Genomic DNA, 23,212 nt, shown 5'->3' with positions numbered 1-23,212 from the left:
ATACCAAATATCTGTCAGATTAGTGCAACGATACTATATTGTGTTGTGATAGATTAATAATTTACCTTAATACTCACATAAAGTTTCTGAAATTTTATTTGTAATTGATACTTTATCGTGTCGTTTGCTGTCAAAATAAATCATTATTCGTAGGGATAGGTGCTTAATAAAGAAAATAATAATTATTATTATTACTATTATTATTATTATTATTATTATTATTATTATTATTATTATTGCATAGCAAGAAAAGATCTTGGGCCATAATCCAAAAATACAAAATTTCAGAAGAGCATCTACCCCATCGATCACTTTTATAAGGGTGTGTACCCCAAAAAATAATTAACCCCCTGTCCCAAGGGGCAGGAGGCGGGAGAATAGAGGGTGAGAAGCGAGATTTTCAAGGTGGCAGGAACCAAGAGAACTGAAAAGGTTTTGAAACAATTCGTTATATTTTGCAACAGAAATGGGACAGAGAGGAGGGAAACAACGTTTAAGAAGGAAGCGGGAGATTCAGAGACCCCTTCCCCCCCCCCCACCCCCTACAGTCAGTTAGATAGTCACTCTATTAATCAATCAATTAATCAATCACTTTATTCGCCCTTATTAAACTTATTACAGAAAAAGTGTTCTTCTACAACAACTCAAATACCGCTGTAATAAACGTCTTTTGCTAGTTTATAACATGTCTACAACAAAATAGATATAACAGTGATCATATAATTTCCTTGCTAAACGCTGTCCTTACACTAACCGAACTAAAGTCATCTTTTCATCTTCTCATCTCATCTTCCAGCAAGGCTCAATGCATAACAGCTAGAGCCCAGAGGGTCAGCGCCATGGATATTCCTAGCATCGCTCTGTTGCTGCTCAGTGCAGTACTATGTGATCTTGGAGAGTTGCAATAGTCTCCATAACAACAGTCTTCTTCGTCGAAGGAACTCCACGACTGAGCGAATGGAGACGTCTTCGGGCATGAGAGCGAATCTTCTCTGGTGGTTTCACAGTCGTCAGTATTTGGGGCGCTACACCTCTTGTAGTAGAAAGTTTTCTTGTCATCACGTAAGGTGCACGTCAGCGTACCTGTAAGACACTGTGATGATCCTGATTGACATGTAATTTTTGTCGCATTTGAGTTGCAGTCATCCAAGGAAATTTCGCTTGTACAATTGGAACAGCTCAGGCAATCTAGAGGTGAAGAAATTGATATCATGATTTAAACCTGGATCAACAAACTAAGTAGTACGTGGCCGGGCAAAATTCAGTCTATTTGGTTCATAAAGTTATTTTAATTAGGTCATATTAACCTGTTTCTAGTGAGGGATTGAGCTTGGGAAATTATTCCGATAGGAAGAAAATTTGTGGCCTGAATTTCAGACATTTTCCTCTGGTCACACGCTCCCGAGAGAAGTCGAGAGAAGTCCCTTGAGATCGCGTGACCAGAGGAGGAAGTCCCACAGTGACAGCAAGCTTATAGACGAACTCGTCGAATCGAAACTTCGCTCTCCAAGCTCAATAGAATTTGCCCAGTATGTTGTCTTATTATGTGTCTTAAAGGGACACTGCCACGAACTTTACTTCAAAAATTCAAGAGCCTAAAGACATATAGAAATCTACGAATAGTGTTCCGGTTCTGTTTAAATTTACTATGCCAGTGTACTGAAGCTATAAACAAGTAATATTATTGTGATGCCATCGGGAACTTTAGATCTCAACTTGAAATAGTAAGGCTGATTTTTTTTAAGTTCTGCCCTTGTCGCCTGGAAAAACAGCTCAGTAAAAACTAATAATGGCTCCCCTCTTCCTTCAACAGCAATTTACTTTAATCTTTAATCTGATGTACTAAGTGCATTTCGTTTACGAACAAGACAACTTCGCTTTAGTACTTTTAGCGAAAAGAAGAAAAATCTCCTTGACAGTGTTTCATTAACCAGAAAGAGAACAGTGGGGAAAAGTAAATTTCTAGCTCACTCCCATTAACTCTCAGTTTTAACGTTTGTGAGGCGGTGGACTTGACGAAAGTTCTCGCTCCGCGCATCGCACCATCGGCATTCTCGTTTAGTCTTCGTTTGGCCGACCTCGAATTAACCTGAGATCATGTCCTCCCTCCCTCCTTACTTGTCACGAAAAAAAGAACGCCAGATCATAGGTTAACCTCGAATTATAGCCGATGAAAGGCTTTAAGATCAAGAAGCGAACTCAGTCGAGCTACCCTGTGAAATTGGTTAAACTGGGGAAATGGGGGTGTGAGCACGAACGATTGCCTCGCGCGGTACGTCCATTAATCTAGGACGTCTCATAAAGCAATAATCGAGCTCCCAATACTTTCACTAATACATACCTCCTCGAGGAATGAAGAGAACCACAATTATCAAGAGAAAATGGAAATAACTGACAGTCATTTTCACTGCTTGTTCTAAGCACTTCACAATAGGCGTGCACGAAGACAATCCGAGCGGGGTCACGCGAAATATTTCTATCACGCGATGGGACACGTCTCCATATAAGGTATGGGTGTGTGGAAAAGTAAACTATTCCACACTGCATCCATTGTCACACCGCAATAAGATTGGGGATAAATTTGGCGATCCGACAACGGTCACAGTGTGAGACTGGAGGGTGGGAGGGTGGGGAAGACAAAAACTAGCATTGAATCCCCGGGGCCTCCCCGCAAGCACCAATCGTCCCGTACCTGTACGATCCCCGCACCGTACGGCAGTTGAGCCAAAGTACAAGTGACAATTTATTCATGTGCACTAATCTTATATGCGTTGCTTTAATATATGCAGTGTGAATAGCGATACCAATTAAAAGTATCGGGTTGACCTTTTATGCAAGCATAATTAAAGGAGCTATGAGGTCAGCTATGTCACGGGGATTTAGGAGATTTTTGGTCTAAACTGTGCTGAAATTAGTAGTAGGCAACTTTACCCATGAAATCAATTAGTCAATCAATTTATTAATGTCATGGCGCGTGATGAGAGTTTTGAACGTCGGAGTAAAACCACGAGAGAGACGTCCTAGGGCAGTGAGGGCGAATCATCTCTACTAAAATCCCTGGGACAATGGTAGCATCGGGCGATACTTTATTGGATTAAAGTTGTATGTGATTTTTGCATGACGCGGCATCGCTTTGTTGATGCTACCGCCCTGCTGATGTACCTAGCTGTACCTGGCTGGATGGACTGTGTGTTGTTTGTTCCTAAGTTTATAATACCGTTGCAGTTTTCAGGGCCGTAACTAGCAAGAGGCAAGACGAGGCAACTAAAAAAATACGGTGATCCGTTAGAAAAATAATCCCCAGTTGAACGTGAGTGATTTTTCTGAAGAAAAACCTCATGAAAAATGCTAAAAGTAGTGTCTCAGAGCTTCTAGATTTCAAAATTTCCTTTCCAGACCCCGCTAACGGCTCGTGCCTTCGACACTCACAACTGTTGCCTCGTCTATGTCAAAAGTCTGGCTACGGCTGTTGTCGCCAGAACAGCAGTTTCCTTCGAAGGTGAAAGTCCACCACGGTGGCCAAGGGCAGTATGGCACACCTTCTACTCCACAGCCTTCATATGCATTCGAGGAGCTACACCTCTTGTAGTAGATAGTTACCATAAGATCGCCTGAAGTGCAATTCTAGCCTGTGTACAGCCGTCCCGCTCCGCTCAAAAAACACAGGCTAGTGCAATTCATTGTACCACGATTAGACATGTTGATGATCTCGATGGGCATGCAGTTTTTGTCATCTTTGAGTTGTAGTCATCCTAGAAAGCTTTGCTTGTACATTTGTAACAGCTCAGGGGTTATAGAGGAACAGACGAAAACGATATTAAAACCTGAATCAACTCGTCAAGCTATCTCAGGGAGCGAACGCGGAAACACGAACGAATACCTAGAGAGTACGCCCCCACAATTAGATCTAGGACCATCCACTTGTCTTGGTGAGACTTGCCCATAGCCTCCCCACCCTCCACGGGACGGGAAGCGGGAGGTTCAGACCCCCTTTCCACCCCCCTAAAATCAGTCAGTCAGTCATCACTCAATTAATCAACAATTAATCAATCCATTTTATTTGTCCTAAACAAACTTATAACAGGAAAAGTGTTCCTCTACAATATATAATATAATGCTTATTCGGCGCAAATTAACATATGGATATGATCAAATGCGCTTTTATACATCAACTTAATTAAAAACCTAAACACTTTTACAATAGAATATATAACATTCCTAGAATAAAAAGTAAAAACTTAAGTTTAAAATTAAAACTAAATCTTAAATTAATATTCGTGAGAAGTCATGCTGAGAGGCTCTCGCTGTAACAAGCAAATGCTTTTCTAAACAAGTACGTCTTAATTGCTCGTTTAAAAAGTACAACAACTCATATACCGCTGTTATTAAAGTATTTTGCTAGTTTATATTATAACTACAACAAAATAGATATAAAAGTGATTATATAGTTCCCTTGTTATACATTAATAACACACTGACGTACAGCATCTCATCTCATCCTCCAGCAAGACTCAACGCATAAGAGCTAGAGCCCAGAGGGTCAGCGCCATACATATTCCTAGCAACCCTCTGTTGATACTGTGTGATGATCCAGAGTTGCAATTATCTCCATAACAGCAGGTTTCTACGTCGGAGAAACTCCACGACATAGACGGCGTCTTCGGGCATGAGGGCGAATCCCCTGACGCGGTTTCACAGTCTTTTTCTGGGGCGCTACACCTCTTGTAGTAGACAGTTTTCTCGACATCACCTGCGGTGCACGACAGCGTTCCTACAAGACACTGTGATGATCCCACTGAGCATGTCATTGTTGTCTTTTTTGAGTTGCAGTCATCCCAGGAAACTTGGCTTGTACATGTGTAGCAGCTCAGGCAATCTAGAGGCGACGAAATCAATATTAAACCCTGGATCAACGTACAAAGTGTTACAAACCCGGGTTCCTAGCGGATTTGAACCCCCGGTCCAAATCCGCTATGCGTTTTATATGTATATTTGCTATCAGATTTCGACCCCTCCCCCCCCCCCCCCTTCGCGAAATTGGACTTCCCAACAAAAAGTAATCATACTTCAGAGGCGGCGGAGCGTTTTGGAACGTGGCGGGGGGAGGGGGAGCTGAGACTGACCCAAAAATATTCGGCAGGTTTTCGCCTGCAGCAATTTTTTTGTTTTTTGAACAGTTTCGAGATCGAAGATTTCCGAAGATTCTCCGATTGCTGTTCGAAGGCCATACGAACGGTTCCGATCATTTTTCGAACTTTTCTGAAGATAAACGAAGTTTCCCGCAGACTTCCAAGGAAGTTTTCAAGATGTTTGAAGTCACTCACGAGACGAAATATCTTGATAAACCAATTTCACGCTACACTCGCGATTTTTTCGGCACCAAAAACGTGGGGTGGGATCCCGTAGCAACGTTTTCCAAACGAGAATCAAGTGTGATTTTTGTTGACCCAAGCCGAAAGCGCAAAATCAAATTTACAATTGCGTTTTGTTAGTTTGTTATATAGGTCTGTCTGAAATGAAAACAAGTTCAACTATTTGAATAATTGTTGGGTTGATTGAATTTGCAAAGCCTAAAATAGATACTGGACAATAACATTACTATTGGAGCTATTGGCAGAAGTACAGATTATGTACTTCTGCTATTGGACTCTAATTACATCGTTTTCTTTTTGATTTTACTTTACACATTGACAACGAATTCTTTCTTAGAAGTTTCCGAATATAAAACATTTTTTCGCATTGCCGATAAAGCAGAAAGCAATTTTGACTTAGTCACTGCATTAGAAGTGTTTTGGTATTGGGTGACTAGACAATAAATGACTCTCAGACTCTTAAGCGGCCTTCACACGACAAACTATTGACCAACTCGTGTTGGCAAACTCAAGTTGGCGTGTGTGAACGACACAACAACGGCAAACAAGTTGGCCAACTGTTGGTGACAAAATAGAACTTGTCTCTATTTTCACCAACAGTTTGCCAACTTGTTTGCCAACTGTTGTTGTGTCGTTCAAACACCAACTTGGGTTTGCCAACATGAGTTTGCCAACTTACGTTTGTTCGGCGTGTGAAGGCCGCTTTACATTGTCTTTTTTGTTAACTTTTTACAGCTATTTTTAAGACAATCCGACTATGTTAAAAACGTTTTTTAAAACAGTGCCGATAGAGCAAAGAACAAGTTTGCGTAGCATCCCTTTTGTATAAAGTTGTATAAAGTTGTTGTATTAACTATAATAAACGCAGCAGAATTATAAGGAAATATGCATTTGTCTTCATGTTTAGTAACGAATTGTATTGTAAATCGAGGGAAAGTTGAAAAAAGTATAAATTCTGAACTCAAAGAGTGCAATTAAACCAAAATTAGTTTTTCTGTCGACTGGAAATTATTCCTTTGAGCAACAGCTTATTGATTGAAACTTTCGTACGAATGTTTATGCTAATTCACGCATCAACAAATTCAATTTCAATTTGGCGGCCAAAGACCGTTGAATTCCCTACAAAAATGTACGTGGTAAATTTCTAAGAGCTTGGACATTAAAATAAAATAGCTTTGAGAACGGCAAACCTTGATTATTCTGTAAAAAGTAACATATTTTAATCATTTGAGCTACACGGTTTTCCAACGCCGTTGCAAGCTTCAGTGACGCTGTCTCATCTCGGGTAGAAGGACTGTGAATTCTGCATGTAAAAGCGGGCTATGTTTCATCCCTTCTAGCCGGGTAACTCGGTTAGCCGGGGCACCCTCCCTCCATGTAAACAGGCCCTAACTCTCAGTTTTAACCCGTTTGTCAGGCGATGGACCAGACGAGAGTTCTCGCTCAGCTCCGCGCATGGCTCCATCGACGTCACTATCGTTTAGTCTTCGTTTGGCCGACCGAATGATAGTCGATGAGAATTCAACCCTTGTCATCTCTTAGGTACTATCAATCTCATTACGCCCGGGCTTTAGAAAGCGAACTCGGTAGAGCTTCCAGGCGAAATCGGTTAAACTGGGGAAATGGAGGTGTGAACGCGAACAATTCCCTTGCGCGGTACGTCCTTTGATCTAGGACCTCTCATAAAGCAACATTATCGAGCTCCCAATAAACACACTCCTACATACCTCCTCGAGGAATGAAGAGAACCACAATGATCAAGAGAAAATGGAAATAACTGACATTCATTTTCACTGCTTGCTTTGAACTCTTCACAAAAGCTAAAAGCGTGCACGAAGACAAAATCCCGGTAATATATTTATCACGCGATCGGATTAATTAACACGTGCCCATATAAGGTATGGGTGGGTGAAAATCGATACCAACCCATAATACAATTAAGTATAAAAATAATGTTCTCTCATTAGAACCCATAATACACCTTGTTTATCCGCCAAAATATTTACATAAGCATTGCTTGCGCTTTCAATTTCTCTTGGGACGATTGCAAAGTTTCGAGAGAGGTGCAGTATTGCGTATTATCATTATATCAGGACTAATAATCAATTATGATATATCACGTTTTTTTCTATATGTCTCTTCTAAGGGATAGTGCTATTATCATGATATATCTTTGGTGATATAAGGGGTTGATTTTTTGATATTCCGCAATGGGTTTTTCTCTGATTATAAAGATATGTTATCATGATATTATCAGAATATTTAAATAAGTAGTATTTCTTCTTCCCCCAGTGATAGGGTGATAAATCATGATATTATCAGAATATTTAATTAAGTAGTATTTCTTCTTCCCCCAGTGATACAGTGATAAATCATGATATTATCAGAATATTTAATTAAGTAGTATTTCTTCTCCTCCCAGTGATACAGTGATAAATCATGATATTATCAGAATATTTAATTAAGTAGTATTTCTTCTTCCCCCAGTGATACAGTGATAAATCATGATATTATCAGAATATTTAATTAAGTAGTATTTCTTCTTCCCCCAGTGATACAGTGATAAACCATGATATTATCAGAATATTTAATTAAGTAGTATTTCTTCTTCCCCCAGTGATACAGTGATAAATCATGATATTATCAGAATATTTAATTAAGTAGTATTTCTTCTTCCCCCAGTGATACAGTGATAAATCATGATATTATCAGAATATTTAATTAAGTAGTATTTCTTCTCCTCCCAGTGATAGAGTGATAAATCATGATATTATGAGAATATTTAATTAAGTAGTATTTCTTCTCCTCCCAGTGATACAGTGATAAATCATGATATTATCAGAATATTTAATTAAGTAGTATTTCTTCTTCCCCCAGTGATACAGTGATAAACCATGATATTATCAGAATATTTAATTAAATAGTATTTCTTCTTCCCCCAGTGATACAGTGATAAATCATGATATTATCAGAATATTTAATTAAGTAGTATTTCTTCTTCCCCCAGTGATAGGGTGATAAATCATGATATTATCAGAATATTTAATTAAGTAGTATTTCTTCTTCCCCCAGTGATACAGTGATAAATCATGATATTATCAGAATATTTAATTAAGTAGTATTTCTTCTTCCCCCAGTGATAGGGTGATAAATCATGATATTATCAGAATATTTAATTAAGTAGTATTTCTTCTCCTCCCAGTGATACAGTGATAAACCATGATATTATCAGAATATTTAATTAAGTAGTATTTCTTCTTCCCCCAGTGATACAGTGATAAACCATGATATTATCAGAATATTTAATTAAGTAGTATTTCTTCTTCCCCCAGTGATACAGTGATAAATCATGATATTATCAGAATATTTAATTAAGTAGTATTTCTTCTTCCCCCAGTGATAGAGTGACAAAATCATGATATTATCAGAATCATATAATTAAGTGGTTTTTCTTCTCCTCTCGGTGATAGGGTGATAAATCATGATATTATCAGAATATTTAATGAAGTTGGAATTCGTTCTTCTCCCAGTGATACAGTGATAAATCATGATATTATGAGAATATTTAATTAAGTAGTATTTCTTCTCCTCCCAGTGATAGAGTGATAAATCATTATATTATCACAAAACTGCATTTACCCTAACCCTAACCCACACCTAATCTAACCTTACCTAACCTAACCTAACCTAACCTAACCTAACCTAACCTAACCTAACCTAAACTAACCTAACCTAAACTAACCTAACCGAACCCTAACCCTTATTCAAACGCTAACTTTAAATAATAACATTGCCTCTAAACTGTAACCCTAATTTTAAACGATAACTTACATTAACCCAGGACAATCCCGATACGTAAATATTACCCGCATCTTACTAAATAAGTATTTGAAAGTTACAAGAAAAATGACACAGTACAAACGAAATATTTTTTGGTTTGTGAATAACAGCCATTAAAAGGCCAAAGAGGGAGTTAAAAAAGCCAAAATCTGGTGTTACGAAAGTTAATCTTGCCGTATCTTAAAGGAGTAAATAGCAATGCAATTATGTAGATTTGTGGACAATTTTGATATTATCATGATATATCATAATATCATTGTGTCTGTTATTACTTGAGTGAGATTTGAAAATGATAGTGATACATGATATGATTCTAACTTGATAGTGATACCTTGATAATGATAATTCGAAAATTTGATAACAAAAATTATACTAGCAACTATCATGTAAATACGATATGATAATGATATTTTTGATATTTAAAACGGAAAAATATTTTTTGATATTATCATGCAGTTATCACCAAAATATCACTGAGATATCAAAATATCAACCATCAAACTAATGATATTATATCATGATATTTTGATAAACCGCAATCCTGCACCTTAGTGAAAGTTTCCAACCCTCCCGTTTTGGCCGGAAACATCCCGTTTTCGGTGATCCTTTCCGGCCTCCCATTTTCCCTCAATATTCTCCGTTTTTTGTAGCTTGCCTTTAGCAAAGTAAGATAATGTTTTCTCTGCTACACTAGCCATTTTTGCACGATTCTTCATCGTTTTTCTATTGTATCTTGGCCAATCATCTTGGGCTTACTAGCATCAGACCGCGATTTTTGGGCGCTGTAATGCGGTGGATTGCCTCGACTTCGGGGTCTTGCTTCATTTTGTATGGTTTTTAGTTGGTAAATTTCCATTGACTGTGATCTCAAAACGCAGGAAATGGCATCTAAGAGGCCTATATATTTTTAATATTTTCCCATGGTGCATGCCGCTGGACCCCCCTAGAGGCTCGCGACCAAAATTTCCCGTTTTTTTCATCTCAGTGGATTGGAATCTCTGCGATTGTTCGTCATTGTAAGTCCCAAGAGAATTTGAAAACAATGCTTATGCAAAAAAAAAAGGGTTAAACAAGATGTATTATGGGACAGGGACGAAGGAGCCGGGGGGGGGGTTGGGGGGCTCTAGCCTCCCCCCCCCCAGTTTTGAGGAGGATTTTATTTTGTTTTAATATATGGTACGGATAAAGAAATTAAAAAAAAAGGAGAACTAGAAAACGAATTATAGCTAATTATTATTTTTAGTTTTTTAGGTATCAAATTTGTAGTTACCGTTATTGAACGTTATTGCCATTCCAGATGCATGTTTTAGCAGGGGATCATTTCTCAAAGCATTGTTGACTTAATAGCAAACTACTTCTGTTAATGTTATTTCGATTCTTGTACAGTAGTTATTCGAGAAAATGCATAAAGTATTTGCCGGATGAAAATAGTGTTTAAATTGTTATTGCTTGATTAAGTCACAAGAATTAACGAAGATAAGCTACAACTTTATACAAACCTCGTCGGAAACGTTTCACTTTTACGTAGTTTTAAAATTTTCTCAGCGTGTGCTTGCTTCCCACAGACGGGAAGCGTGTGTCAAAAACCCTCAGGTTAGCGTAGAAGACCGTAAGGCCGAGAAATAACCTCCAAAACATAGCTGTAGGCACTAAAAGTACTTTTTATTTCACGCTTTATCCGGGCTAATTATTTCAAGAAGTATCTTGCGGAGAATGCTGCAAACACGATTTCCAAGCCTCTAGATTTCAAAATTTTCTCTTCCCCCAGGCCCCCCAACAAACTCGCGCCTCCGGCGCTCGCTTTCAGCCCCCCTCCCCCCACTTCAAAATACACTCCGCCGTCCCCGTGGGAACGGTAAAAACAGCGTATTGTGCAGGCATTTAGCACAAACGTAAACAAGATGTACAAATGAGCAACTTGAGGTCATAGTGACGTCAAAATCAGTTGTCATGGCAACGTCATATGAGATTAAAGATACACTATTTTGGACCTTTCGAGGCTAATAACTCAAAAACTACTCGGTGAAAGTTCTTCTATTTTACATGTTTTTATCCAACCGACAAAATAAACTTTTTTGCAAAATTTTAAAGAAATCTGTCAAAAGGATTCGGAGCTACGTTATTTTTGCATAAAATTAAGGTAGCTCTGAACATTCTGACAGAACACAATATATGAAAAACAAACATTTTTACCGTTTAGTTTTAGAGTAATTAGCCTCAAACGGTTAAAAGTAAAAAGGTATCTTTGACCACTTTTGTAGTTGCCATGACAACGAATTTTGAAGTCACAGTGACTCCAATTTGTTCACTAGGATGTTCTGAAAGTTAAACCTCAACATTACAGGTGTACCAGCAATAGAATGTCAAAGACAAGAATATCTAAACTCTTACGAGCCACCTTAAAAGCCCTCTCCTTCTCTTTTTTTCTCCGTTTACCGTCGATTGCGTTTCTTAATTTGGGTCGGTTGGTTGGCTGAGACCCAGTCTCTGGATCACACTATCAAGTTTGTTGCATCGTGACATGATATTTAGTTGTCAATCAATCAATCAATCAATCAATCAATCAATCAATCAATCAATCAATCAATCAATCAATCAATTAGTTATTCAATCCGCCAATCGTTTTACTTTGTCCTTATCAAACTAATTACAGGAAAAGGTTTTCTCTACAACAACTCAAATACCACTGTAAGATCTGTTATAAAAGTCTTTTCCAAGTTTATAAAATAACTACATGAAAAATGAATACACTGAAGTGATCGTAATTTCCTTGTTATACATTGATCACACACTGACGTACAGCATAGCATCTCATCTCATCTTCCAGAAAGACTCAATGCATAACAGCTAGAGCCCAGAGGGTCAGCGCCATGCATATTCCTAGCATTGATCTGTTGATCCTGTGTGATGTTGCAGAGTTGCAATAGTCTCCAGAACAGCAGTTTTCCACGGCGATGGAAGATGTTGACCTCTTCGGGCATGGGGGCATATCTCCTATGGCGGTGTCGCAGTCTTGATTTGGGGCGCTGCACCTCTTGTAGTAGGTATCTTTGTCGACATCGTCTGTGGTACACGTCAGCGTACCTGTAAGACACTGTGATGATCCTGACGGGCATGTAAATTTTGTCATCTTTGAGTTGCAGTCATCCCAAGAATCTTTGCTTGTACATGTGTAGCAGCTCAGGCAATCTAGAGGAAACGACAAAATCAATATTAAACCCTGGATCAACAACGGCGTACAGGCCAAATGAAATACACTCGGTTGATAAATTAGCCTGTTTCGGCTCGGAGATTGAGCTTGGAAAGCGTGCTCGCAATATATGGGGTTCTCCTTGTTAGTCGTCTAATCGGAGTCGAGTGCCCAGGGGGGGTACTCCGGCTTGTAAATGACGGGGATGATCGAAGGATTTTTTTGGGGGATGGAAAATTTGACAGGTATTTTTTTGGGTGACTTGATTCAAAAAGGGGATTTTTTTTTAGGTATTAAGAACGAACTAAAGTGCCTTGGCGTATTTGTAGTATGATGAATAATCAAACTCGAGCGTTTTTACCCCTCCTGGCAATTTAGGGGTAATTTGACAAGGGATTTTTTTCAGGGTTATTTTTGGTCCAGGGATTTTTTTGGGTAATGTCGGAAGACTTAGGGATTTTTTGGGTCCTAGGTTTTGCCTCCATTCGATCATCCCCGTCATTTACAAGCCGGAGTACCCCCCCCTGGGGTACTCAGGTACCCATCGACTCTCGCCGCGCATTAAAATATGATAAGAGTTCATCTCTTGTCAACTCTTGTTAACGCTCTTTTTCAACATTTGTGAACTCTGTTCAACTCTTTCCTCAGGCATGTTCAATCTCGTTTGGCCTGGGCTTTTAAAAGGGAGCGAATTCAGTCGAGCTACCAGGTGAGAGCGAGCAAATGTCGGGTAAGGGAAGGTGTGAACACGAACGATTCCCTTGAGATGGTGTCCTTCGTTTCAATCTAGGACCTCTCATAAAGAAACGATCGACACCCCAACATTCACACTACTACATACCTCCTCGAGGAATGAAGAGGGCCACAATGATCAAGAGAAAATGGAAATAACTGACAGCCATTTTCACTGAGCTCTTCGCTGCTTGAACGCTCTACAAAAGATAAAAGCGTGCACGAAGACAGTCCTTAAAAGTTCATGCGAAATATCAGGGAACCGGATTCATTAACACCTCCCCATATTAGGCACGTATATAAGTGACCTCTCGAGGAGCACGTATGCAAGGACCACTTGAACAAACAGCAGCGAAGTGAAGACGGATCTTGGCGTAAAAAATCATATTTCATCTTTTTTTATAAGCATCATTTCAAATATTGTAACCGTCTATTTCCAATTTTACTTACCTTTTTTGCGGTCCCTGAAGGAGGTTAACGTGTTTTGTCAATCCGAAATATTAGGTAATAAAATTAGTCCCTTTAGCTGTCCCATAATTCTTGTATTTGGTTTTATGTCTGATCTGATAGGGGCTGGCATGTTATTCCTGCATAATTTGGGGCATAATATTATAGTTGGCAGTCAGATTTTGCAACAAAAATGAATACCAAATAAAAATAATAAAAATTTAATATAAAATGATAGTTCGGTGCGGTAAACATGTTGCAGTTCTCGTGAGTGCCGCTTTGTGGATAAAATCTGTAAAATTTCGATATTGGCTGCAGCCGTTGTTTATACTACAACACTGTAGGCTCGATTTTAGTGCGTTTTCTTTTATTTCCTGCGTATTTGGGAAGAAGAAAAGTGGCCATTTTACTGATAGGACCTGATAGGACAGCATTTTTCGGCATAATTCGGAGCATGCTGCCGAGCATAATAGCGAAGCGCGCGAGCTCTAAAAATAGAATGCAAATGAATATAACCGCCACGAGGTTAAAAAACATCAGCGTGTTCTGAAAGAAATAAAAGGAATCTAGGTGAAGTTTTCGTTTTATGTAAGTGTCTAAGGAATACCCACTGCTTTAGAAAGTGTTTTAGAAAAATCGTCCGCCATTTCGGTTTGTTTGTCTGAGTCTTGGCTGAGTCGTGACGTCACTCGCGTGCTTCGTTCTTTGGAGCATAAGTACTCCTTTTTCGAGGGCGACCAAGGAGACTCAATGTTAACAATGTGTGAATTCCTAATACCAATATCAGTTGACAAGAGCAACGATGTGTTAAGATACATGTGCCTATGTATTTTTTCAATAAAAATTCGAAGGGATCAGTCTTTCTCTCTTGCGCAGTCTCCTCTAACAAACAACAAATGGATTTTCACAGGTTAGAAAGGATTAAATACTATAATCGCCTTTTCGAGAATTGCAAGGCCTTAATTCCACTGCTGATTTACCCGTTTAATGTTTTCAACCGTTGGTGAGCGACAATACTCCTACTTGTGAGGGCAAAACAGTCAACACTTTGCTCGTCTCGCTGCAAAACGATTTCTCGGGGATTCCGGACCGGCATGTCCCGATATAAAAAAGTTGACGCTTGAGAAGAAAATGTATTTCCTTTTCACTGTCTCCGCTCAGGTTGCATTTTTTATTCAGATTTTTCTTCACCATTTTCGTTGTAGCTTCAGTTCTGATTCAGTATTCGCTTTTATCTTTGTATTAAATTAACTGATGTAATAAACTCGATCTTTGTTGTTTGCGTCTTTACTTATAATAGAAATGTTTTCTATTCGGCTGAGCGAAGCAAAATAAATAGAACGCATAGCAGAGTATGAGACTTGCTAGCAAGGTGTTTGATGAAACGCTGTCTCGAGTATTTGATATCATCTCCTCAGTCGAACAAAAGCTATTTTTTTTTCCAGGGGTTTCAGGAAACAAGAAAACATGGCCATAAAACAATTAGGAACAAGGGAACAAGAGGAAAACAAAGCTGGGAATACGGGAACAAAAGCTGTGTTTCTGATATTTTAGGGAACCGTGATGTCAAAATCGACAAATTACTTTTAGGGAACAAGGAAACTCGAGGGAAATTTTTTGGGGGAACAAGGGAATTATTAACGTGTCAACCACAGGCAGCTCGAGCTGAATGAGCGTCCGTACTATGTTACGTATCGACGCAACAGGCGAGATATAAGAATTTGTTTGGGCGAAAACAATTGAATTTGTAAACCTAAAAAAATACGAGCGAGTTTTGAATAAAAAATAACTTAGCTTGCTTCATCCGTTTGTTTCTTTGTTTCCAGTGAGGGTTCTGGGTCAATTTTTTAGCTATTTGCGTAGTTTTCAGTTTCATTGCTTTCCCCTCTATAACGCAATTAAAGTAAGCTATTTTTTTTTCTTCAAAACTCACTCGTATTGTCAGGTTCAAAAGTGATTTATATCATGAAAAAGTAATTTAGCCTTCGTTAAAATGGAGAACTACGCACTTTCTTTACTGCCCGGGAATTGGGTACGCACTTTTTTGGCATAATTTTGAAAAATGAGCATAATTTCAGCGTTTTTGAATGATCACGAACACCACTAGGAGCAGAAAATACCAGTTTTACTAGCACGATCGGAAAGAGCCTAAAACTGGGTTTGCAAAAGGCGCCTTCCATTTTCGTTATTGCACGGGCGAGAAAAATGCTGAGCAGTCGATAGCTTTACGTGTGTAAGCTGAATGCTAAAGCTAGCTGTGAGTGAAATTGTAGGTTCCTGCGGTTCTTTGGAGGTAAGAAATACAAGTTTACGTCTTTTGAGGCCGAGAAACTTGGGCCCATACTGTGCTCTCAATTTCGTTGGCCCGAGCTTTAGGGAGCGAACTCAGTCAATCTACGAGGCCAACTCGGTTGAACTTGGGAGCTTACGCGAAAGGTAGGGCGTGAACTCGGATGGTTCCTTCGAGACGGTACGCTCATCAATTCTAATAATTATTAGGACCTAAAATATAACGACGATAAACCTCCTAACACTTGTACCCCCGCTTACCTCCTCTAGGAATGAAGATAAACACGGTGATCAAGGCAAAACAGAAATAACTGACAGCCAGTTTCACTGCTTGCGCTGAACTCTTTAAAAGACAAAATCGTACTTGACGAAACGTGGACTATCAGAGTGGAATGCAAGGTCACGTGATCGGATTGCTAACACGTCTCCATATTAGGTAAGGGCGGGTGAATAGCGATATAGCCTTCGAACTATGACGGATTTCCTGTTGTTGTTCCTTTTTTTGGCAGTGCGAAACAACAACTAAAAATCTGTCTGTGTTCGCTGGCTAAATGAACGGCGGAGAAATCTATGCACTAGAACTAGAGCGGGAGAAGGCACTCGTAGCTTGATCGGATGTCGTCCCGAGAATTAATATTTACGAATGTTTCGACCGTCCCAGACCCCACACTTTTCTCGATTCAAGACCTCCAACCTGCTACACCGAGCATTAAAAATTCAAAATGGCCGATAAAACGCAAAGAACGCGACGATAACAAGTAAGAATGATTTTTTATTTATCCGCATAGCTCATGCATGCGTGGGCCCCCTGTGTGTGTGTTGTGGTTCAATTTTATCCTTGGTTCAAACTTTATTTTCCTTTGTTTTTGGGTATGGTGATCTATGATAATAAATTTAAAACAAAGGAAAATAAAATTTGAACCAAGGATAAATTTGAACCACAAAGTACGTTTGTATTGGCAAACATAACGAAAAGATTACAGTTCTTGAGGTAACCTGAGTATCAGGCCTTCCTAAGGGAAAAAGCCTGATACTCAGGCTATTCTTGAGGTGAAAACAGTGAAAACGGATTCCCCGGCCGGAAACTGGGTACTATTTTATTCTGTGCCAGCTTACATGAAGGACAATATTCAGATCAGATCAAAGATGGTGGATGAAGCGACAAAGAGAACGGTAGCATCTATTCCCACTTTAAAAACAAAAGCTGGGCCTCGCGATAGCGATGCTTGGGTGCAAAGGTTAAAAGAAGAATATACCAGCTTAATCAAGGTGAGTTATGTTTTAACTTTGGGGTTAATTAGAAGTAGCAAGGCTAATTAAATGCAACACTGAAAAGCTTTACGCCTACGTGTACTTTATAAGCTTACTTATATTTTTTTCTGTTCCTTTTAGTATGTAAGTAACAACAAAGAAGCTGACAACGACTGGTTTAGGCTTGAATCAAATAAGGAAGGAACGAGGTGACTTATATTTTGTTGTTTATTTTGATCTCGATCCGGATTTATTAATATTATAACACTAGAAAGCTGGTACACTAACTTATAAATCAGTCAATTCCAAGCGAGATCATGCCCCCCAGGGCATTTGACTTTTCTCAAAATATCTCATCAAATTCGCCACTATGTGGGCCGGTTGCACAGTCAAATGTCCCATCAGTTGGGGCTAAAATGTCATTGTGAGTTGGGTCTTCTTGGTAACATTAGGTCTGAACTGACACCAATGTTCTATTAATCAGCAAATTTAAATAGGAAAATGTACGTTAAAGCTGCTTTACATTAACTTAACTAAATACTAACTTCACGTGCTTGAGCTCACTAGCGTTTTATAGTTTTTGACACATTTTTCAACGGGCAAATGCGCGACCATCCGGGCTCTGTTATTAAATTCCCTACTATCTGGGCCTCAGTAGCGGTCAAATGCCTGGGGGGGGGGGGGGAATCCACTAGGAAGGCGAGTAATATTTATTCAAGTTGGACAAACAACAACTTGTCAACAACTTGCAGATGCCAGAAACTTACAAACGACTTATTTATGACATAAACAAAACCGAAAAACGGAATTCAAACACAACAACTTAATTTGACTTTTGGATCAAAACTTACTATGGATGCTTATAATTTCATTGACTTACCAATGGAAGTAACTGTTGTTAGCGTAACCCAGCGACTGACTATTGGCAAAACACGTAATCTGATTGGCTACTCAGGTGCCGTCTATTGATGGAAAGATGGCTCTTAGAGGGAGGGCTCAATTTTTTGTGTGCACTCAATGAAATTCTGTGTTTAATCAAAGGGGCTATGTCAGGAATGACAATGCCTTTCAACTTCCAAGGTTATTTAACGTTCAATTATATCTGTCAAAATTCTGTTGTTCTTCACTGTAACTGATTAGTAACAGAAACACAACAGTCCTGTACGCACTCTGTGGGATATGATAATCAAAATCAAAACACCATAATAGGTCATAATAAATAAATGCTTTATTCTGTAACGCTCTATAAAAGACTGCTAAATTTGGACAAAATGACTATTCAAGTGATAAATAAAAAAAAAGAAAAACTATATACACGAAAGCAAAAAGCAAAAATAAGTACATTCAAATACATTCAAAATGTAAACAATATAACATCGAAATAAACGGAAAAACAAATAAATGCTAGGCGCTATTAAAAAACTACGTAGGTAAGTGGCATTAAAACAATTATGACTATAGTTATTACTATATTAGGAAAAAAAGGATTCAAAATGCCCCCTGTTTTATAAAATTAGGAAAACTCCTATATTTGGTGTTCAGAGTTTGGTAAATATGCATTTACACATATACATTCATTCTCCTTCATTTTTTTTTCTTTGTAGATGGTTTGGTAAATGTTGGTATGTCCACAACCTTTTGAAGTATGAATTCGACATTGAGTTTGATGTAAGTGTCATTTTATTTAGTAGAATCTACAAAATTAAATGTCTTATGGCTAAATAAGTACCGTAATGATTTCATTTAGTGCCTGGGGTGCTGATTTACTTTTGGCACCTCAAGGGAGGGCGCTTATTCGAGACAGGGCGCTTATTTGGGACAGGGCGCTTATTCGAGACAGGGCCCTTATTCGAGACAGGGCGCTTATTTGAGACAGGGCGCTTATTTGAGACAGGGCGCTTATTCGGGACAGGGCGCTTATTTAATTTATTGAGAAACAGCCAAATGCCCAAAGCAATATTTAATAAATAAATATTAAAATAACTTACAATAACAGTAACAAATTGTTGAAAGTTCAGTTATTTGTAAAAGAATGGTTCATTTTAGCAGTAAATATATACCTGTAGGGTACAGCGAATGTTCATGAGTTTATCTATTTGACGTTGATGACTTCAATAGGGGAAGTTATCCACAATAGGGGCGCTTATTAGAATAGGGGCTCTTGTAAGAATGGGGACGCTTATTAGAATAAGGGCGCTTATTGGAATAGGGGCGCTTATTGACAAAAACACATTTGAGGGGGGAGGGGGCTTAATCAGAAGGGAGCACTTATTGGAAGGAGGGCGTTTAATCAAATCATTACGGTACTTAAACAACACCTGTCAGTAAACCAGGGTCTTAAGGATCTTATTCTGTTTGTGCTAAATCAAAGGGATACTTTAGATCAGCTTTCAACATTTGCTAAAACTGTAGCAATTGCACTATAAAACCAATTGAGAAACATCTGAAACTTGACGAAAGAAATCAAAAGTAGATATTTCCTTATCCCTCAACCTTAATGTGATTTCTTTTGTTTTATTCCCCAAGCCTCAAAACCAAGTAAGAATTTTGATATCTTGAGAATGGCCTATTAAACTGCTCATTATCATTTTGCATCAATTGATAGTCGACTATCAAAAGAAAAGAAACCTGACAGTCAGCAGTCTAATGTTGTAAATATGTACCTAGATGATAGTAAGAAATAGTTTATTTTATTTTTAAGATTCCCATTACATATCCTACAACTGCACTAGAGATAGCCATTCCAGAACTTGATGGTAAAACTGCAAAAATGTACAGGTAATACTGATGAGCAATTCTAGTTAATTGGACTGAGTGTTGTACAGTTCAGGGAGTAATCAAGTGAGTAATTTCAAAGTGCATGCTCAGCCGATCTAAAATTACAAGCATGATTACTCTCTGGAGTGAATTGTATCAAATGTTACATGGTTCATCAACTGATTAATTGTATCAAAAACAAATTTTGCGGTTGGGAAAGTCTATCAGAACCCCTTTGCAGTGAAAAAGTCAAAGTTATATTCAATCAGTTTTACAAACAGTAGGAAAACAGCAAGAAAGAACCCATGGATCTAAGTGCATGTAATGGACAAGGCAAGTTTGAGCTTTTTTCTTTGAGTATTGTGGCTAATCAGGTCATTCTGCTGTTCATGGATAGTGTCAAGGAACTTATATTAATATCTAAATTTATTAACCAAGTGCAAGGGCTGTACTGGGGGAAAATTGGCTCTAGGTCTCCACAGTAATGTTTAAGTGTACCAAGGTCTGAACAGAAAAGACTATTGGCCAACATTCTACCAGTGCAGTCCCAAGCTGTCTTGGAAAATATTTTTTTACATGACTTCCCAGGGGGTACTCGAGATTTCAAGTGTCAGGGATGATCGAGGGATTTTTTGGTGTTTGAAAATTTCGATTCCAGGATTTCTTTGGGTAAGAAAATTGGGCAACTGTTTTTTTGGGTGGCTTGATTTAAGTACTAGGGATTTTTGTGGGTATTAAAACAATCTAAAGATTTGTGGTAGTGCCTTGGCTGAGCTTTTTGATTGTGTTATGTCCTTCCCCCTTTCTGGATTTTTTTAGAGGTCAGAGATTCAGCATGGGATGTTTTGGGGTTAATAATTTGGTCCAGGGATTTTTTTGGATATTGTTGGAAGCCCTAGAGATTTTTTGGGTCTCTTTTTTTGCCCCCATCCTTATCTCTTGAAATCCCCAGTACCCCCCCCCCCCCTGGGCATGATTATATCATCGAAGAAGAGCTGAAGAAACCAAACCCAGTCTAATGTTTAGATAATAGTTGACTGGCATAACTATGATTTGATTGGTTAATTTTAGTTGTTCATCCTCAAAGCTGTCTCAGTTGTGTAATAATCTATGAACTTTTTACATTTCAGAGGTGGAAAGATTTGTATGACAGATCATTTTAAACCTCTCTGGGGAAGGAATGTTCCCAGATTTGGAATAGCACATGCCATGGCTCTAGGGGTGAGTACTTCCTCTGGCAGGCCACTGTGTTGGCTTGGGTTTTCATTTACTGAGCTTCAATAGGATGCGATAAGTCTATCACAAGTTTGAACCTAGTTATATGACCAAGATTCTTCAGTTCTCCTGGAGCTGGCCTTTGACCGATGTGTGGAACGTCATTAGCCTGACTTCTGTTGGAGGAACTTTGAATTTCTTTTTGACTACATTTTTTCACTGATCAAAATCCTATACATAATTTATAATACACTCAGTTAAACCTCCCATAAGCAGCCACCCTTGGTAGCTGACAAAGTGTCCACTTAGGACACTTTGCCTCTGTTTCAAGACGAGTCTACATGCAAAACCATTCAAATGAAAATAAGTTTGATTTACATGAAAACCCGGGGGGGGGGGGGAAATTGGGTGAATTTTTGTTGGGTATGTGCCGCTGGCCTCTCAGAACCCCTACCCCATTATAGTCTTATTCTATGGCCAATTATAAACCCCATCTTAGTCACTTTTGGGTAAATTTAATTTTTATGACCCCAACTAAGTCACTTTCTGGGAGCTGTTTGTCAAAATATTGAACAACAGCAATAAATACGGTAACATTTTTTTCGGCGAATATTTCCGTTCATAAATCACAACGTGCCAGATTTTCGTACTCTCAAAATCCCGGAAAAGTGTGAGCCCATTCTAGTCACCCTATAAAAATGCTTGAAATGGCGACCCCATTATAGTCAGTCCAGGCGTGAAAATGCGACCCCATCCAGCGGCACATCCCCATTAGCCCATTTATAGGAAGTGCCCCCCCCCCCCCGGGCATCAAAATGGACCTGTCGGTGAAACTCATTTCCATATGAATGGTTTTGCACAGACTCGTTTTGAAACAGAGGTAAAGAGTAACTCAAAAATGGCCTATTAAAGGCAGTAAATTATTTTATTGATAATAAAGCTTGTTGTTGTTGTTGAAACCAACTTTTAAAACCACTGTGGTAACAACATTATTTTTATCTTGTAGCTTGGTCCCTGGTTAGCTGTGGAGATCCCTGATCTAATAGACAAGGGATTAATTGAATACAAAGAAAAATCTGCAAGTAAATAGTTTAGAAATGGATGTCTGGAAAAAAAAGAATAAATTCTTTAATCTGGAGAGTTTTGCGTCCAGTTTAATAAGTGTTTAAAATCAATAACTTGACTGCAGTGACAATACTTGGCTTCACACTAGAGCTAAAAGTATAGTCTAAGTGCACTTGGAACCTACTTTGAGTGTAAAGGGGTAAAACGTACTTACTTGAACTTTTCTTGGTGACCATGGAAACTTTCGTAGTTCAAAGAAGCCGAAGTACGCCGCCAAGTATGGTCTACACCACACTTGGGAACGCACTTGACCAATAGGAAATGGAAGCCAAACGAAAGCGGCGTGCAGCGTTGTCACGATTTTGAAGATGATTGACAGCTTTCGCCTCAAGTAATATACTTTGTTATCAAGTGTGAAGCCAAGTTTTGTAAAATGCGAGTTGAAATTTTCAAGTGCACTTGAATCAAGTGCTTACTTGAAACTAACTTAGCTTCTAGTGTGAAGCCAAGTAATAATGTGAGGGATGGATCATTATATTTTTGAGGGGTGTTAGCCATTACCAAAAAATTACTGTACAGCAAAAACAGAGAAAAAAAATCGCCTTAGCCGCGAAAAAAGTATGTTGAACAAGCCTGAAACAAAATTCTGCTCAGAAAAATTGCCCACCCCAACATCTTATAAAAACTAAGTTTTAGCGATAGCCAAGGACCGACTTTGTTGCTTGTTTGTTTCAAAAACGACTATTAATTTAAGTTCAAAGATGGACAACACTAAGACCAATTTAGCCACTATCCCGTCAACGTGACACGGCAAGCGTTGGTCCACATTGACTAGTAGACACTTATCGTTTTCTTAAAATCCGCGAATCTGATTGGTTGTCTCATTGTGGACTATTCGCCCACTGGATAATCGCGCGCGTTGTCCATGAAAAGGAAAAATCATCTTAAGTTTTGGCTTTAAAACAAAAGATGTGACGCCGTGAATCCTGACCGGTGAAAGGAACTTCGAATCCCACCTAAGCCAATGAATTTCTTTTACGGTGCTCTGGACGGG

The 23,212-nt window shown here is 38.8% G+C and overlaps 4 protein-coding genes across 4 annotated transcripts; 1 reads left to right on the top strand and 3 right to left on the bottom strand.

Moving 5' to 3' along the window:
* Positions 1–576: 576 nt before the first annotated feature.
* LOC144662349 (uncharacterized) lies at positions 577–2,479 on the bottom strand. The gene is made up of 2 exons (XM_078523139.1): positions 2,342–2,479; positions 577–1,188 (listed from the first exon to the last, which is right to left on the bottom strand). The coding sequence occupies exons 1-2, from the start codon at positions 2,400–2,402 to the stop codon at positions 803–805; spliced, it is 447 nt and encodes a 148-aa protein (XP_078379265.1). The 5' UTR covers positions 2,403–2,479; the 3' UTR covers positions 577–802.
* Positions 2,480–4,035: 1,556 nt separating this feature from the next.
* Positions 4,036–7,258, bottom strand: LOC144662352 (uncharacterized). The gene is made up of 2 exons (XM_078523143.1): positions 7,100–7,258; positions 4,036–4,876 (listed from the first exon to the last, which is right to left on the bottom strand). The coding sequence occupies exons 1-2, from the start codon at positions 7,158–7,160 to the stop codon at positions 4,512–4,514; spliced, it is 426 nt and encodes a 141-aa protein (XP_078379269.1). The 5' UTR covers positions 7,161–7,258; the 3' UTR covers positions 4,036–4,511.
* A 4,565-nt stretch (positions 7,259–11,823) lies between these two features.
* LOC144662255 (uncharacterized) lies at positions 11,824–16,248 on the bottom strand. Its single transcript, XM_078523024.1, has 3 exons — positions 16,132–16,248; positions 13,244–13,334; positions 11,824–12,401 (listed from the first exon to the last, which is right to left on the bottom strand). The coding sequence occupies exons 2-3, from the start codon at positions 13,302–13,304 to the stop codon at positions 12,046–12,048; spliced, it is 417 nt and encodes a 138-aa protein (XP_078379150.1). The 5' UTR covers positions 13,305–13,334; positions 16,132–16,248; the 3' UTR covers positions 11,824–12,045.
* A 733-nt stretch (positions 16,249–16,981) lies between these two features.
* On the top strand, positions 16,982–22,231 carry LOC144662254 (ubiquitin-fold modifier-conjugating enzyme 1-like). Its single transcript, XM_078523023.1, has 6 exons — positions 16,982–17,139; positions 17,263–17,330; positions 18,726–18,789; positions 19,823–19,899; positions 21,009–21,099; positions 22,100–22,231. The coding sequence occupies exons 1-6, from the start codon at positions 16,987–16,989 to the stop codon at positions 22,181–22,183; spliced, it is 537 nt and encodes a 178-aa protein (XP_078379149.1). The 5' UTR covers positions 16,982–16,986; the 3' UTR covers positions 22,184–22,231.
* The last annotated feature ends 981 nt before the right edge of the window (positions 22,232–23,212 follow it).

The sequence above is a fragment of the Oculina patagonica genome, chromosome 8 (assembly GCF_052425735.1).
Source record: "Oculina patagonica isolate OP01 chromosome 8, crgOcupat, whole genome shotgun sequence".
Taxonomy (NCBI): domain Eukaryota; kingdom Metazoa; phylum Cnidaria; class Anthozoa; order Scleractinia; family Oculinidae; genus Oculina; species Oculina patagonica.
This window is presented reverse-complemented; position numbering and strand designations above follow the sequence as displayed.